Genomic DNA, 18,725 nt, shown 5'->3' with positions numbered 1-18,725 from the left:
CTCTAACCCACAAACTGAACCGAGGGAGCATGACCGGAAGTGAAGTCAGATGCTTAACTGACTGAGCCACCCAGGTGCCCCTCATTTTTTGATTACCAAGGGACGTGATCTGGTTCTTTTCTCCAGGCATTCATTACTTGAAAATAAAAGTACAGACTCAGGAGTGATTAAGAGTTGGATGGTTGACTATTGGTTAAATACAGATAAAACCAGTTATTCAATAATAAGATGTGTTCTGTCTTAATATTGTTTAATTAAAGAAAATCATGTGATAATAAAAATTCAATCTATATAGAGAGGGCTAAGAAGAAAAGAATCTTCTTCTTCTCCTACTACATCTAGTCCTTTTTAACCACTGTTCAAAATTTCTTCTGTAATATTCCAGAAAGAAAGATAAAACATATCTCCCTGAATAGATACATGAATGTGTAGGAGGGGTAGGTGGGGGTATATATATAAATTTTATTCCAAAAGAATAATGCCATACCTCTTATATGTAATTTACATTTTTCTCTTTAAAATACATTTTGGAGATTTTTCCATGTGCCTAGATGCAGAGTAAGTAACAGTCTTCTTAAGCACTGTATCCCCAATGCCTTGAATAAAGGTTTCACATATACTTTTCCTCTAATGAAAGCTTGTTATGTAAATGAATAAATAAATCAGAAAATATAGACTAATTTCTTTTTTTTGAAGTTAAACATTAAAAGCATAACATTACATAATTTAAATGTACCAGAAGTATCCAGTCTGCTACTGATGAACACTTAGAATATTTTCAGACTTTTGGCTATGACTGAACATATCTATTACATTTTATATGTACATATCTGTAAGTGAATCCAAGGTTATTACCTAACCATTTAATAGTTCAGTCAGTTGGATTTTTAACTTTGATAGATATTACCATGTACCCTCCTGGCCAGCTGCATCAATTTATACTCTCATTACAATACTGTTTTTATTCTGGAGCAAATCACAAAACCTGAATGTTAGTGACAGAAACACATATTCCTAGAAACTACACATTCTTTCATCTGCAGTCCTTTAATGAAAACTGTGTCAGATGAGATCTCAAAAAACTGAAAATCCTTTTGGCTTTCCTCTGCTGTGGGGACATCCTTTTTCACAAAGACAAAGTACTTGTTCCTACTGGCCAGCTTTTTGGAACATGGCCAAAATTCATGGCTAACTGCTTCCTTTGTATATTTTAATAATAAAATATAGTTCTATTATTGTCTTTATGTAAAGTTCAATAACTGCACTTTTCTGAAACATAAATAATGATTCAAGAACATGCAGATATCATTGAAACAATATTTATAGAAAGGAAATAGGTAGCAGTGGTAGAAGTGCTTGAAATTCCATCACTTGGGCTCACATGGATTCCACTGCCTATTGACATTAAAATAAGAAAAGTAACCTACACGCAGAAAGAAGGTTGTATTCACATTAGCATTCATGAAGGCCAAGCAGCTGAATCCCTACATATCAAGTAGGGAATATATCTTTTGTCTACTGATGAGAAAATGTCTCAGTGATAAATGGTTATAGACGGGTGTCACAAGGGCAACAGCACACAGAACAGCTCTGACAAACTCAACAAAAAAAAAGCCTTCTCCTGCAGTTCTTTTTGTAGCATTGTGGACGTCAGTGTCTACCTCCTCAAATAAAAGAAAAATATTGCACTGCAGAATTCCTAACCTTTACTGAAGGCACTTCCCAGAAAACAAAAACACACGCTTTGAAAGTAATTTAGAATACAGCTTCAAGGACTTCATGATACAAAATATTCAGACATTCTGAAAAGAAATGCTCTGCACCCTGCATGCCAGCTGTTTGGGTCTAATATGTACATTGTCATAAGACAGCATGGTCATCCAAGGGCAAAGTCTGTAACGTCAACATTGGGAAACATTAGGCATATCATTAAAATGCTTTACAGTCGGTTACATAAATTCAAACACATTATCATACTCATTTAGTAAATTTGAGAAAAATAATATATTAAGGAGTTTGTTATTTAACAAACCATGTATCATAGACCCTCAACAGTGACTACCAGTGACTTTCAGTAGATTTTCAAAACAAAGTTACAATTTGTACACAGCCTTGTTTCCTTGAGAATAGCAAGCTAAGAACCAAAGCCCGAGGGGAAACATTTTCAGGGGCCGGACTCTAGGTGGCTCACTTTCCTCATCTATAAACACGAAGACGGAGGCAACTGTACCCCGCCAAGGACTTCTCTCCAATATTTTGTCTCTTCTGCAGAAGTCTAGAAGCTTCTGCATGAAAAGTAATAAGCACAGTACAATTTTCTAAAACATGAATGTCAACACTAAGCTTTCGGGAGACCTTCTCCACCCCTAGACAAACCTCCAGACGCAGAGCAAGAAGAACTGCACAACAGTCTCCGTCATAACTTTAAGCATCTCCCTCCTCCCGACTCCCCACCCCGGGTGTTTTCTAGACAGTCTTTCCCAGCACTGTGTGGACGGAGGACAAAGGCGCAGCCAGCAGATCGCTCCCGATCACCGGGCTAGCAGGCATTGGGGGAAGCCCTCGAAGCTGCTACGACAGCGGGTGAAGGAGCTGGGGCAGGAGAGGAGACATAGGCGGGGCTGGAACTCGGGCTCCGCCCCCGGGCTCTCCAGGAATCTCTGCGCCGGCGCGCCATGCGCCGGCTAGTGGTAGAGAAGCCACCCAGTCTTGTCTCGCCTTCGGGTCCCCGCCCTCCTCCTTCCCCGCCCCTTCCACCTCCGCCCTCCTCCTCCTCCCCAACTCCTGCCCACCTCCGCCCACTTGACGCGATGACGCACCGCAGGTTTGCGGACGTGGCGGCGGCGTACGGCCCGGAAGGCAGAGACGTTGGCGGCGGTGGCGGCAGAGGCCAGGGGCGGCCAAAAAGGCAGGGTTGGTCATGAATTTGCCCGGGACGGGAGCCGCGGCGGCGGACCTGACAGCGGGCTTTTCGTTGCGTCCCCGCTGCTAACAGAACAGGTAAAGATGGCGGTCGGCATGATTGGGCCCTAGCTGTGCTCTTGCTGGAGATGGCGGGCAGCCCTCGGCCGCAGGTGTAGCCCGGGCGGCTGGTTGGGACTCGGATCCATGCCTGCATGGAGGAGATCCTAAGGCAGAGGAGATCTTCGCTACCAGCCCCACTGAAGCCCCTCTCTACACTCTCGGGGAAACTGAGGCTCAGAGGAAGGACTCTTACCTGTCTGCTTCTCAGAGCCACGCATTTAAAACCTAAACACTACATTTCCCCCACAACAATATATGCTGACAGCATCTCGTCCACACCGCCCAAGTGTGGTGTTGTGGCGTAAAACCCTGAAGTTTAATCATCATATAAACAGGGAGAGAAATCTAGGTGTGTGGAATGGAGAGGAAGAGAAGTTTTTAAAAACTGAATTGCCCCTGGCGGCACAGTTCCTCTAATACTGTCCCAGTGCTGTACTAGCTTGTACCCTATGGCCCTTTTATTGCTCTCTGGTTACGGAAGGTCAAAGCAAAACACCCAACAACAGTTATAAATTATGAAGGTGTTGGGGAAACCATTTTCAGTTACAGAGGGAGCTGGCTGAATCTTTAAAAACGTATCCGTTGGTAATTACTTTTAGTGATGGTTTATATTTTAGGTAGCATGCAGGCTTTTTTCCATCCCTAATAATTAAGACAAGTGAAGAAAATTGAGCCAGATGAGTTGAATACTAGGTACTTTCTGCTCTCTGTATAGTTGACTTAGATAATTATCTGCTTGGGCCTGTGTCTAGCTTTCCACTTCCATTAGAAACAACCAATTCTTGAGTATTCAAAAACAGTATCCAGTTTGTGGTATTCTGTCTGCCCTTCGTTACACAGGAGAGTGAAGAGATAGTGAGATGAAGTTCTAGTCGAATTATTTAGTATTTAGCAATACAGGGTGGCGAAAGTTTGATAGCCATATGTAAAATGGCTTTGGGCATTGCTCAGTGGATTTCAACTGTACTAAACCAGGTTGGGATTCTAAGAAAAAGTTATTAGGGAGGAAAAGTCTAAAGGGCCGCAAAACTGGGTCAGTATAGCCACATTTAAATCACTGTATATTAAATGGTTCTTAACTTTGAAGAATCTAGTTAATTTATAGCTATTAGTTATCTTGGTTGGTCTAATAGAAACCCTTGAGTTCTTAAAGCATTTCATTATTGGTGCTGGACAGTAGAGTCAGAAATTGGTTTTAGAGAGTCGGATTCAATTCTATGAAATAGTTCCATGAATTATGTATGTGCCTACATACAGAATGTAATCTCTTGTCATCCTTACTACAAATTTAGACTTTTGGAGGTTTTTTTGGGTTTTTTGTTTTTTTTGTTTTTTTTTTTTTTGGTATTTTCCTCTTTTTCACTTAGTATTCACAACTGAACTAAGTCCTTTAATATACCATTTGGACTTGGTTTCCATGACAGTGTTTTTTTGGTTTCTTCTGAATATTCCTTTTCCATATTCTTTGCTGGCTGATTTTCCTTTCCAGATACTACTACATGTAGCAGTTCTTCAAGGCTCAGTCTTGGCTCCTCTTTTCTTATTCTGTACTTTCTCTAGGTAATCTCCTTTATACCCATACAGCTTCGGTTTCTACCTGTGCACGTGAGTCATGAAATTATATTTCTAACCCAGACCTTTCTGAATTTGACTGTTTAGACCACTGGGCTGCTCCACAGTCTTTTGGGCTATCTTAGAGGAATTTATAATCATAGTCCAGCCTCCTGATTTTTTTCCAGTGTTTGATATTTTAGAGACTGGTATTACCATTTACTCAGTGATGCAAATCAGAAATCTTGGCATGATTCTTAACTTCTTTCCTGTTTTGATATCTGAGTCACAATATTAAGTCCTAAGTATTTGATCTCCAAAATGCCTTTTACTCCTTGTCTACTTCTTTCAGTCTTTTATAACAATAACTGAAAGCAATCTACTATCCTTTCTTATGTGAACATTTAATACGAAGCTAGAACAGGGCCTTTAGAATTTGTTTTTTTATATTTTTGTTTTTAATGAGAATAGGCCAGCTTGATGAAAGTCACTTGAGAGCGCATATACAGGTAAACAAAACATACTCATTGATGTCCACTTATTGATGGTTGCTTTAATTTAGGCCAGTGCTCAGTCTGAAGTAGAAATAAATGTAGCGATCTAAAATATATTCAGTCTTTATGGACCATAAATTTAGTTGGATGAGGACTTTGATAAATGGTGAAAAGCTTCCAAAGAATAAGAATCCTTAGTCTAGGGCAAAATTATAACCTATAGAGAAAGCATATACTATACCAAATATAAATACTGAAGTCCGCTTGATCCAAGAAGGTGGGTAGGTAGTACAAAAGACATATTAACTTAAAATGCTGAACAAGCCAGAATATTGGATTTATTAAAGTGTTTTGTTTGTACATATAAAACATGTACTTTGATTCTATCAGAATTATAAATAGTACATATATGATCAGAAAATTTTAATTTATAATATAAAAATATTACCTTAATTTTATTCATAAACGCAGAATAAGGGGAGTTTAATTTTTTGACCTTAAAAAATAACAGTTTACTTTTGTGAAAATGTTTATCAGCTCTACTTTTTGTGATACATAGTTTATAAGAACGGATTACTTCTTCCTCGCCCTCATTGTTTCTGCTGCCAGATACGTTCTTTGCACTTTAACATCTCTAAAACTCAAACCTAATTTTTGAATAATTAAAGTCATTCTTAAAATTATATATATAATGTGTCCTGAATGTAAGATTCATGTAACTCAAGTCGTATGGATCAGCTACATTCCAGGGTTTTCTCTGCTTTCTTTCCTTCTCAGATTTTGACATGGCAGGGAGACATCAGAATCGTACTTTTCCTCTTCCGGGAGTTCATTCAAGTGGTCAAATACATGTGTTTGGCAATTGTACAGACAGTGACGTGTTGGAAGAGGATGCTGAAGTGTATGAGCTTCGATCCAGAGGAAAAGAGAAAATACGAAGAAGTACATCAAGAGATAGACTTGATGACATTATAGTATTAACAAAAGATATACAGGAAGGAGATACTTTAAATGCAATAGCCCTTCAGTACTGTTGTACGGTAAGTTTGAATTTTATTTTGCATAATGCTATCCAAAATAAATTATTTGTTTATTAGCACAAATTGAAGTAAGTTCTGTGCTCTTTTATCTTTGTGTTTTCCTTTATCATGTTGGTAGATGTTAACTTTTTAAATTTTTAAGTGAATACTTGGATTTCTGTTTATTTCTAAATCCATGAGTCTAGTTTCAGTATTAAAAGACATGCAATGTCTTATCTTTTCTCTTTACTTAAGTTGTAAGAGAATATAGAAATACATAAGGAAAAACTTTGTCTCAACTTCCTAAAATAACACACTTTGGTGTGCTTCCTTCCATGCCTTTTTTTCATGCTTATAAAAATAATATGGATATATGTAATATATAAATATAAATACATATCCTATCTAAAATGCCTGGGGTGTTGTTGATTTTTGTTTTTCTGTTAAAAAAATTTTTTTTATGTTTATTTTTGAGAAAGAGAGAGAGTGCAAACTGGGGAGGGACAGAAAGAAAGGGATACACAGAATTTAAAGCATGTCTAGGCCCTGAGCTGTCAGCACAGAGCCTGACGCGGGGCTTGAACCCACGCACTGTGAGATCATGACTTGAGCCAAAGTTCCCACTTACCCAACAGCCATCCAGGTGCCTTGATTTTTGTGTTTTAAAAATTGGTTTGGGGTGCCTGGGTGACTCAGTTAGTTGAGTGTCCAGCTTCACCTCAGGTCATGATCTCACAGATTATGAGTTCCAGCGCCATGTTGGCTTACTGCTGTCAGGGCAGAGCCCTCTTTGGATCCTCTGTCTCTCTTTTTCTCTGCCCCTCCCCAGTTCATGTATGCATACATGTTCGCTCGCTTGCTCTCTCTCAATAAAAAGAAAAAAAAAATATATATATAAAACATTTAAAAATTTGGTTTATACTATGCTTCTTACTTTGCAAGTTGCTTTTGCCTTTTTCATTTCTTCTTTTTTTTCTTAATGTTCATTCATTTACTTTGAAAGAACACGAGCAGGAGAGGGACAGAGAGAGTGAGAGGGAATTGCAAGCAGGCTTTGTGCTGAAAGCTGTCTTTGTGGAGCCCGACAAGGGTTTCCATCTCATGGAGCATGAAATCATGACCTGAGCCAAAATCAAGAGTCAGACACTTAATTTACTGAGCCACCCAGGCACCCCTTATTTCTTAATATATCATAGACATGCCTCACTGTCTTACAGATCTAACTCATTTTATAAAGTTATATAATACTCCATAGTGTGGATATACCATAATGTTAAGCTGTTCTATCACATAGTCAGGATTTTCTCCGTATTTTGAATTGTATGGTAAATATCATCATCACCACTGAATCTTTAAATCATGATATATAGGGCGCCTGGTGGCTCAGTTGGTTACGTGTCCACCTTTGACTCTGGTCGTGATCTCAAGGTTCATGGGGTTGGGGTCTGTGCTGACAGCTCAGAGCCTGGATCCTACTTCAGATTCTGTCTCCCTGGCTGTCTGCCCCTCCCCCACTTGTACTCTGTCTCTCAAAAAAAAAAAAAAAAAAGAAAAAAACATTAAAGAACTTTTTTTTAATTAAAAAAAATGTTACTATTCTTATTCTTGTGGAATAGATTCCCCAAAGGAGGGTTGATTGATAGAAAGGAAGATACATTTTTTATTTTAAAAATATTAAACTCTGTCTTTGTATCCATTTTATGTCTGTGACATTATGTCCCTCTTGCATCCTTAGTGTGGAATCTGTTTTCATGTAAACACATTGATATGGAACTGTTAGAAAATTTTTTCAAACTTTATGTTCTCATACTCCCAGTACAGTTTTGAAATATATGTACTGTATACCTTGTAGCACATTTTAAAGTGAATATAAATACTTCCTAATGGCTTAAAGGATATAATTTTGAAAATGGTGTCACTATTGATATTTAAAAGTAAGACTGTTAGAGTACTCATTATATGCACTCTTTCTTGGTCTCTCTTTTTTAATGTTTATTTATTTTTGAGAGAGAGTATGAGCTGGGGAGGGGCGGCGAGGGTGGGGGGGACCGAGGACCCAGAGCAGGCTCTGTCCTGATGGCCCAGAGCCCAGTGTGGGGCTCTGACTCACAAACTGAGATCATGACCTAAGCCAATGTTGGACCCTCAACTGACTGAGGCACCCAGGTGACCCAATGTATATGCAGTCTTTTTAGTAGCATGAAAGTTTTATCATCCCTTTTTCTTTATGATTAAAATTTTGATCCTCGCCCCACAGCCTTCCATAATATATATTTTTGTACTTGAAAGCCTTTTACTGGTTACCTGTCATAGCTCTCTGTAATAAAATCATACATATTTATAAACTTGTTGATATAAATACATAAAAATTTATTTGTTTTCAAATGTGTATTTTGAGAGCCTGTATGATCATGAGCAAGGGAGAGGCAGAGAGAAAGGGAGAGAAAATCTCAAGCTGATAGTGTGCAGCGCAACACGGGACTTGATCTCAGGAATCATGAGTATCATAAGTATTTCATAGTTTATTGGATTTAATTTTTAACATGAATAAACATGTGAATTCATATTTTGTAGAGAATGTGCTTTGGAAGGTTGATGATGGATAGTAACCAAGATTTAAAATTAGGGGCAAGGCTAGAATTACCAAGGTGGGGATTCGAGAGAAGAGTGTGGTCCAGTAGCTTTATTAGAGAAAGACATGGATTTTTCTTTAACGAACTTGATAAATTGTCTTAGAAGAAGTTTGAAATGCCATCTGAATGATTAAAAATAGGTCATATTTCCAATGAAAAGAAGAAAATATGTGACTATGAGTGTATGAGGAGAAAGGTATAGGACAGTGATATGGAAAAGATTTTAAGGAGAAAATAAGATGAACAACAGAGGTAGTTTAAGAAGTGTTTCAAAAATGAGTGGCATAGACTGATTGGGATGAAGCACTTTTGGATAACTGAGGAAAAGTTTTATCTATAAAGTAAGAGCACTGCTATAAGGTTTAACAAGAGTACTAAAAAATGGTAGGGAAACCTGCTGGTGAGTTGGAGGGGACCCAATAAGGAGGTTATTGGAATAATTCAAGTGAAGGTGATCAGCCCTTAGACTAAAGTATGTGTAATAATGATAGAGAAGAAGTTTACATGGATTATTTGGGGGTATTCAGCTGAGTCCTTTTAAAATGAAGAATGATGAAAAGGCAGTTAGCTTAACATTAAAGGAAGTCTTATCTACAGTAGGAAAGATTGATACAACAGACTTAGGGGAGTTAAGCAATGCTCCCTTTTGCCAGGACCTCGACCAGCAAAAAAAAAAAAAAAAGGGTGAACCTTAGAAAAGGATTTATCACTTAAAAATAGACTACTTATGGGGTGCCTGGGTGGCTCAGTTGGTTAAGTGTCCGGCTTCAGCTCAGGTCATGATCTCGCAGTTGGTGAGTTCGAGCCCTATGTCAGGCTCTGTGCTGACAGCTCAGACCTGGAGCCTGCTTCAGATTCTGTGTCTCCCTCTCTCACCCTCCCCCCGCCTCACACTCTGTCTCTGTTTCCCCTCTCAAAAATTAATAAATGTTAAAAAATTAAAAATAACTCCACATAGTTTATTGTCTCATCTAGTTAGGCCTCAGTTTTCTCTTCATCCTCCTCCCACATACACACTTCTAGGGAGTTGATTTTTCCTACAGGAACTCATTCTTTAGTGAACTTGATCAGGAATCTGCATTTGAGTCAACACTCCCTCCTAAAAACTCTGTTTGACCTTGATTCTTCAGCTTTCTGATTTTCCTACTAGTAATACTTAATAACAGCTAATATTTGCATAAATATTGCTATTTGAATGTTCATACGTTTTAATTTATTAATCTTTGCAAAACTCTATGTGGTAGGTAGTGTCAATAACTGTCATTTTACATATGTGGAAATTGAATTGCACATAGGTTAAACAACTTGCCCCAGATCATAAAGCTAGAAAATGTTAGAGCCATCCTTCAAACCCAGATAGTTCATGCTTTTAACCACCATTGTATATTGCTTTTTTGGCCACTCCTTGCTTTTAAATATTTTATTTTTAAGTAATCTCTGTACCCAGCATGGGCCTTGAACTCACAACCCCAAGATCAAAAGTCACACACTATTTTTTTGTTTTTTTTTTAATTTATTTTTGATAGAGAGAGAGACAGAGCATGAGAGGGGGAGGGGCAGAGAGAGAAGGAGACACAGAACTGGAAGCAGGCTCCAGGCTCTGAACTGTCAGCACAGAGCCTGATGCGAGGCTCAAACCCATGAACGTGACATCTGACCTGAGCCGAAGCCGGAGGCTTAACCGACTGAGCCACCCAGGCACTCCAAGAGTCACACACTATTGACTGAGCCAGCCAGCCACCCTTTGTCCACTCTTTTTTAATCTCCTTTGTAGATTTCTCTTACTCAGCATAACCCTCAAATGTTGGCATTCCTCAGAGATCTTTCAATTTATTTTTCTCCCAGTCTTTTTTAGTGATTCTGTGTACTCTTGTAACTTCACTTGCCATTTTTTGCTGATAATCCACAAGTTAATATTTCTAGATGAGATCATTCTTTGGAATTTCAGACATATAGCTATAACTGTCTGTTAGATAGCTTCCACCTGGATATTTTAGTCATCTCAATGTCACCATGTATAAAATCTGTGTTTTTTTAATCAAAAATAAGTAAAACATTAAAAAAAAATGGCAGTTTTAGTTGGATAAGTTGACATTTCCTTATAATCTAATTGCAAAACTGGAAGAAAAGAACATAAACACTGTCATCCTTTCTTCTCAAATTGTTTACAAACAGTAGAAGCGTGATATTTGTGTGTGATGTACAAAGAGAAAGATCCTAGGATTCCAGGATCTACTTAAATATCTAACATTTGTGTTAATAATACATGAATGATAGTAAAAAGTAATTAGTGATTTCCTAAGACTGGTAGATCAAGAGTGATGTAAAACTGTTATCCACCAATAAAATAAAATCTCTTTGGGTGTGATAACTTAATACTACTACTAATTAAGCTCCACCTTTTTTTCCTTTCCAAAAGTAATGGAATGAATGAATACTATTACCTCTGTTTTGATTGAGAATTCAGTTGAATGTTGCATTTTGTTTGTTTTTTTACAGGTAGCAGATATCAAGAGGGTTAATAATCTCATCAGCGATCAAGATTTTTTTGCCCTTAGGTCTATCAAAATTCCAGTTAAAAAGTTTAGTTCGTTGACTGAAACACTTTATCCTCCAAAAGGAAGACAGGCTTCACGTCCATCATCTGTTCAGTTTGTTCCAGAACAACAGGAAATTTTGCCATCTAATGATTCTCTTTCTTCCAGTGAGTCTGCTGGTAGCTTTTTAAAAGAGGTAGACCGAGATATAGAACAAATAGTAAAATGTACCGACACCAAAAGAGAGAACCTTAATGAGGTGGTATCTGCTTTAACAGCACAACAAATACGTTTTGAACCTGATAACAAAAATATTCAACGTAAGGATCCTTATTATGGAGCAGACTGGGGAATAGGGTGGTGGACAGCTGTAGTGATAATGTTGATAGTAGGTATAATAACACCAGTGTTTTATTTGCTGTATTATGAAATTTTAGCTAAAGTGGATGTTAGTCATCATTCAACAGTGGATTCTTCCTCACATTTGCATTCAGGAGTCACACCCCCGTCACAACAGAGAGAAATGGAAAATGGAATTGGTCCAACTAAAGGAATAGCCTTTGGCCAACATGATCATAAACTCTATAGTCAAGATTCTCAGTCACCTGCTGCTCAGCACAAAACATAGCAGTTAGCTCATATTTACAATGTTAGTGATCACGTGTATCTGGAGTGTGGTGAATCAATTATATTCAGTAACCACTTTAAAGGCAGAAGTTGAGATTGAAGATGCTTTTATTTTCACCCTTTTTTTGGAGCCATTTACAAATAAATTGAGAATAAAATTTCTACAGTTGCTAGTTGTTGATACTGAGAATTATAAATCCAAATATCTTGTATCAATGCTTAAAGCAGAAATGAATTTAAATATGGGTCTAGGAAGTTCTTAACTTGGAAAATGTATCATTTTTCATATTTAAGACTGGTTCTGTTTAAGTTTTATTTTTCAGGTAATTATTTTTTGGCTTGAGGTTATTAATGTCAAATATATTAGGCAAAATAATTTTTATAAGCCCCCCCAAATAATGTGTTATGGTTGGGAAGTTGCTGTTTGGTCACTAGAACACTGGATTAGGTCAAGAGCTAAAAGTAATCTTTGTCTCTTAAAGCTTGCTGCCTCTGCTTCTGTTTTTTAAGTGATTATATTTGCTTCTGTTATTTGAAAGCACTTTTGTAATTCTTTAATGAAAAGTGTTATACAGATTTGCATTATTTAGGAAATAAACCCTCACATACTGTGATAAGTTGTTGCTGTGTTACGTGTAGTAACATGCCTTAATTACATTTAATGCCTTATAATACTTTAAGCTAATTTAATTTTTAGAATTAAAATTAAGTATTATTTCAGAAGGTCCAGTAGGATTCATAACATAGGCTTTATAAATTCGTCTCCACCTTCACTATCAAGCACAACTTCATGGGGTTAAAACAAATTTTCACTGTCTTCCTCTGAAGTATGTTGTAGAAAGTGGTTCATTAATCAAAAGCAAAGATGAAAGAGAACTTTTTTACATTAGGAGTAACAGACAAATTATTTATTGATCCTTTAACCTATGCTTTTCAAAGAGAAAATGTTCAACTTGAACCGTTTCCCCTCTGAACTGTAGCATCAAATTGGGCAACCAGAGGCCAAAGGTGTGTGGATCACTTGAAAGGGCTTGATAGTGCTATTTCTTAAGATTTGCTGTGGATCAGACACAGTCTGGCTAAATAAGCATCATTTGCATACTGATTTCCATCATTTAATTTCTTAAAGTATGTGTTGAAAAATGTAACAAAATGATTCATTAGAAGTAAGACTTGGTGGAGTCTGTTTTGTTTGTTTCGTGTATAATAAAGTATGTACCTTTAGGTATATAATACCACTTCATTTTCTGGGCATTATTTACTTAGTTTTAATGTTTCAGCTTTTGACCAGTCATTTTATATTTCAAACTCCAATATTGATAACAAGTGGGATGAGTAAGTATATATGGTAAATGAGGTTTTACGTACTTGCAGGAGCAAAGTATCATAAAAAGACAGGACAAAGAAGTCAAACATTAAAGCCCTTGTGTATATTAAAAGACCTTAGACAATTAACGAAATATGTTAATATTGGAAATTGTAGCAAAACCATTTTTTGAGTAACTCTTTAATTTGAAATTTTAAAATTGTTTAATGTGCCTTGGCATCTTGAAAATATGTATCATCTTTCTACTTTATGTTCAGTGTTAACTTGGTCAGTTTACATTGTATTTATTATGCCTGCTGAAAAATCAAGTTTTCGAGAAGAAAAATGGATTATTTTAGGGTGGAATGAAGAACTTTGTTTACATCTAATTGATGAGATTACAGAGTCAGTGATTCCTTGTTGCTAGTGGTGCTTTGAAATTATGGCAGGTCTGATTTCCAAAATAAGCTACTTAAGGTAGTGAAGTGTATTGTATACTTGATTAATAACCATATCAGTCTTGCAGAATGTCCTCTTCCTTGAAGGAGATAGAACATATCTATATGACACAATCAAGCAGTTTCCTTTTTCTATACATTTGAGTTATATGTAATTCTATATATATCTTATATGTAGAATTTTAGATTATAATCTTTAAGGGTCATTTTAAATGAAAAAAAAATTCCTAAGCATTTAACAGATCTAGAATAATTTTAGCTTTTAAAAAGTCCTAATATACATCAAAATTTATAGCAAATACAGATTGGTTGTAAAACTTATTAAGAGTTATTTTAGATTTTGTGTTGAAACCCTTCTTTGAATTTACTTGGATGCTTTACATTAGAAGGAATATGTGTAACATATATATGCTAGCAACTGCCAGTCATTGCATTTGCTTCACTTAAAAAAAAAATGGAATTGTAAGTGAAGAGAAATCTGTACTTTTAGGGGAGATTAGTTTTTTTTAAAGTCTGGGTACAAATGGTTAGGGTTGTTTTGAACTATTGGATGCCATTTAAAGTTTTTGCCATCCTACATCTAGAAAATTATGCGATTCATGTCTTCAAAAGATAGATTAAAATGGATCATACCGTTGGCTGGCCACATTAGAATTAGAAGACTATAATGCTAAATGAACTTTTCCAAAGGACTTATTGTTTAAAGCTTTTCTTTTTCTGGACTCCACTTATTCAGTGGCTTGAATTTTTTAAATGAACCACTACTTAGTGATTAGTTCTTTTTAAGGTATCTATTTCTAAAATTACCTATGTGGAAGTATGAAGGATGTTTCAGAAATATGAAGCAAGGATCCAGTCAAAGAATTACAGGGTAAAGGAGTTTTTAGAAGTCTATTTAAATGGTGCATTATGATGGGTATCATTCTTACTTTGAATTACAACAGCATTACTCAGGAAATCAGTATTTTTCTTCCAAGTATGTGCATATTGCACTGTTAGATCATAGAAATATCTGAATGCTTTATTCTTTTAATGTATGCAAATACTATAAATCTTTTGTATAATGTATTTTATACAAATGCAAAATGGAATTGTAGAACCTTGTTAGCATGTACATCTGTAAAACTGGTTTTTAAAATTTTCTGCCCCTTATTTTTCATATTTTAAGATATGCAAAATATAATAAAGTTTCTATTTTATTCAGTGTAAAATGGAAGCTGGTGAATTTAATTGAATAAAAGCAAACCTTTTCTCTTCTTTCAAACTATTTAAAATAGAGATACTATGTAGGATAGATAGAATCGCCATAGGTTTAGCAATTCATATTTCCTCCTTGTTTTACTGAAGTAAAATCCACTGATTATAGGACATATATGAAAACAAATTTCAGATGAGTGTTCTTTGGATACACTTCGATATCAGAAAAGATCTTAAACGGCATGGTCCAAGACTTTTTAGCAAGTTGTGGGTCAGACATCTAACAAAATGCTCTATATGTAAATTTTATCATAAAACCACCTTTCCATGTAAGCATATTTTACTTTATTTCATTTATTTTTTAAAAATGTCTTTATTTTGAGAGACAGAGCAGAGAGTGAGCAGGGGAGGGGCAGAGAGAGGGAGACACAGAATCTGAGCAGGCTCCAGGCTCTGAGCTGTCAGCACAGAGCCCAAAGCACAGCTAGAACCCACGGACTGTGAGATCATGACCTGAGCCGAAGTCGGATGCTTAACCGACTGAGCCACTCAGGCACCCCATCATAGCATATTTTATTTTAAAAAGTTACCAGTAGCAAAAAGAATTGAAAAACTTGGTTTGAAGGTTTTATTTATTTAATGGAGGAATTTGTGGTGTGATCCTTATTTTTCCTTAAAATTATATTTAAAGTTGCTTTTTAATACAAAGTTTTTACTAACTCCAGAGCCTTTAACCATATTAAGACAAAGCCATTGACATTGTACGTCATGGTGGGGATGGAAAGGTTAACAAAATCTTCTGGGTTTCTTAGCATTCTCTTGTATCCAGTATAGGTCTGTGATACCAGTGATTACACTAGTATTACACTGTCTGCCAAATCTTAATTTGCTATCATGACTTCAATCACCTTGAGTTTTTTGTTGTGTGTATTCAAGAATATTGGATACTGTCATTCTTTTTCAATAAATATTTTACTAGGTAAAATATGTATTAGTTTTCTCTATCAAATGCATTTAAGTAGGCTCAAAATAAAACAAAACAAAAGGACACAATTTTGTTTTGTAAGAATTTAATGTGTAAACAGAAGAATAAGCATTATAGCAAAAGGGTTTGCCTGTTAAAATAGCAATTTTAAAGACACTTCAACAAGTACTTTTTTATATATAAGAGGCTATCTCTGCATTAAAGTTTACCTTCTTATGGATGAACCAACTTCACAGTCCCTGAGAATTTAAGCCAGAAAATCAAGATTCATGCTGGTAAAGCAATCTGCAAATACTGCCTGTTTGTTCTTTCTCACAGTTGGTCAACTTTAAACTTCTACAAAGATCTTCCAAGGGAGGAAGACGGTGCACTTAAGGCAGAAGGCTGGGGCCTCCTGAGAGCTAATCCTTGCCCAAAAGGGCTGTCTGCTGGACTAAAATTGTGAAGGCAGATTGAAAGCTAGGAAAATACTTGAGTGCATTTGCTTAATTCACAAGGTTATCTGCAAGTGAATTTATAGGAAGCAAGTAAATGGAACCATTCAGATCAGATTTCTATAATTGGTGTTTGGCTAAGGTACTAAGGAAGTGAGAGAATGGAACAATGTATTTGAAATGTTTTTAAATTTTTATTTTTTGAGAGGGTGCATGTGTGTGAGCACACAAGCAAGGGAGGAGCAAAGGGAGAGGGAAGGAGGGAGTGTCTCAAGCAGGGTCCTGCAGAGCTCAAGGTGGGGCTCCATCTCACGACTGTGAGATCATGACCTGAACTGAGATCAAGAGTCGATGCTTAACCAATTAAGCCACACAGGTGCCCCTAAAACATCAATGTTTTAATGAATAATCTTAAGGGACTTTATTTGCCCATTACAACTGGAAACTTTATGAGTTTCTCTTTTAAACCCAGTAGACTGTTGTTTTAGCATAGATTTTTAATTCCTGTTATTTAGAATGTTTAAAATTTCCCAGCTTCAACAAATAATTCGCATATGATCAACACAGCACTGAACTAATAATGGTCCTCAAACCCATCTTGAATTAACTGAAGAAGTATTAAAGTTGAAAATGATCTTTTTCCTGAGAAAGTCACATTACAAAATGATACAACATAAGTTTTCTCCAGTCCTCCCCTCCAGAATATACAGTGGGAAAATCAGATTATAATATATTTTGCGAGGAAAATACGTTTGATTTTTGAAACCGTTTTCAATCACTTACCAGCTACAATTTTTTGAGGGTGAGAGAGCCAAATTGAAATTAAATGATCATTTTTACAAGGTAAGCATGAATACATACGGCAAATTTTGTTTGGTGTTTAAACAATTTTTATAGGAAAAAGTTTAAAGTAGGAGTAACTAAGGCACAGAAAACTTAACCAAGCTCATTTTCATGACTGAGCCTAATAGTAAAGGCAGAAATAGAATTTGGCTGTGATTCTCAAGGTTAGAGGGTAATAGGTAATATCTTCCTCAAAGAGAAAAATTAATTTCTTTATTCCTTTTGGCAGGTAATATTAATCATTTAAAAATACAGAATATGAATTCCTTTGCAAATCTTTGGCATTTGTGTGTCTTTGGAGGCTGAGGGTTTTTAGGTATTGTCCCTGCCAAAATATAAAAAAGCAGGGGAGCTAGTTTTTAATAAACAAAAAAGATTAATCTTAATTTTAAAATGACCTGAGTTTTATTCTACACTGTGATAGAAATCACTTGGGTAATTAGGAGTCCTATGAAATTTAACAGTGGCCACTACAAAATCTGGCATTTCTCTCAGTGTGTTGTTTCTGATCACAAAACTTCCATTCTCCTAAATTATGCAGCTGTGAACTCAGGTAGGTTTATGTAGTCATAGCACAGAACATACCATGTAAAAGTAAAAGATAAAATTATTTTCAAGTTTCTTTGTTTTTAAAGTGCTCCTTGTGCAGTATTAAGTCAATGCTTAGATTACAGTAATCCACTATGATGACTAGTAATAGTTTTACAACAGATCAAGTTAAACAAGAATAATTTGTTCAAGTATGAATACATAGATTAAAAGATGCAAAAACTCTAGACACATTCAAATCCAAATAATACCCCAAAAAATCCACTTGAACACATAAAAGGGGTGACGGGTGTTGAGAAGGAATGTCAGAGCACGAGAGACTAACTGATAAGATACCTGGAATGTAAACTCAATGAGGTTCTGAACATACTGACAGCAAATATTTGTCTAACAAAACAGGAACAGAAATACAATACTCATTCCTTATCAGAAATAGAAAACAAGTCTGTCCAAATGTTTACAAGCTGTATCATAAAGATATTTTTGGAGAAATTCCACAGCTAGTAGGTTGCTTCATCCATGTTGTCATCACTGTCTGCGCCAAAATCATCTCCATCTTCAAAGTATGAATTAATGTAGTCATTTTCCTAAGTGAAGTGAGAAATTTCTCAGTTAAAATTAAAATCAATGGGTGTTAACATCATTATTAAAAAACATAATGTAGGCTGTCCCTTTAATCTAAATTTATAAGTATCAAATCTGGGAAATAAGAAAATATACCAGGCTTTAAAAAAGTCTCTGCTATTTCATCTGCTTAAAAAATATATTACTTTTCACTCCCATCTACTTATGCTGCTTTCCACAGACCATCTCCTCCTACTATTCTTGGGCACCAATTAGTTAAGAGAAAACTAAGGAACTGTCTGTTAATCCTTAATACAGAATGATACATCGAATTCATTACACCTTAGTAAGAGGATAAAGGGCTTAGTTAGCCAAACCATCAAATACTTACTCCAAACAAATGTACAGACACTCAAGAAACAAAGTCAATTTACATTAACATTCAACTATACCAGCACTGAGGTTTTCAGTCCTGATGTGTAATTGAGCACAAGTAGAGGGATT

At 36.1% G+C, this 18,725-nt stretch overlaps 2 protein-coding genes across 5 annotated transcripts in view; one reads left to right on the top strand and one right to left on the bottom strand.

Moving 5' to 3' along the window:
• Positions 1 to 2,829: 2,829 nt before the first annotated feature.
• Positions 2,830 to 13,128, top strand: LYSMD3 (LysM domain containing 3). The gene is made up of 3 exons (XM_029942596.1): positions 2,830 to 3,000; positions 5,847 to 6,109; positions 11,221 to 13,128. The coding sequence occupies exons 2-3, from the start codon at positions 5,855 to 5,857 to the stop codon at positions 11,884 to 11,886; spliced, it is 921 nt and encodes a 306-aa protein (XP_029798456.1). The 5' UTR covers positions 2,830 to 3,000; positions 5,847 to 5,854; the 3' UTR covers positions 11,887 to 13,128.
• Positions 13,129 to 16,648: 3,520 nt separating this feature from the next.
• The window catches only part of POLR3G (RNA polymerase III subunit G), a 46,039-nt gene continuing 43,962 nt past the window's right edge, over positions 16,649 to 18,725 (bottom strand). For all 4 annotated transcript variants that reach the window (XM_029942592.1, XM_029942595.1, XM_029942594.1 and 1 more), the window contains one exon: positions 16,649 to 18,244. In XM_029942592.1, coding sequence (XP_029798452.1) covers positions 18,158 to 18,244 — 87 coding nt within the window. In that variant the 3' untranslated portion in view covers positions 16,649 to 18,157. The remainder of the gene's footprint in view (positions 18,245 to 18,725) is intronic.

The sequence above is a fragment of the Suricata suricatta genome, chromosome 6 (assembly GCF_006229205.1).
Source record: "Suricata suricatta isolate VVHF042 chromosome 6, meerkat_22Aug2017_6uvM2_HiC, whole genome shotgun sequence".
Taxonomy (NCBI): domain Eukaryota; kingdom Metazoa; phylum Chordata; class Mammalia; order Carnivora; family Herpestidae; genus Suricata; species Suricata suricatta.
The sequence above is the reverse complement of the archived record's forward strand: the minus strand, read 5'-3'. Positions and strand labels throughout refer to the sequence as shown.

Coding starts and splice junctions, on each gene's coding strand:
- LYSMD3 (XM_029942596.1), top strand. CDS start 5,855: ATGGCAGGGAGACATCAGAATCGTACTTTTCCTCTTCCGGGAGTTCAT. Junction 6,110..11,220: donor CCCTTCAGTACTGTTGTACG/GTAAGTTTGAAT, acceptor GTTTTTTTACAG/GTAGCAGATATCAAGAGGGT.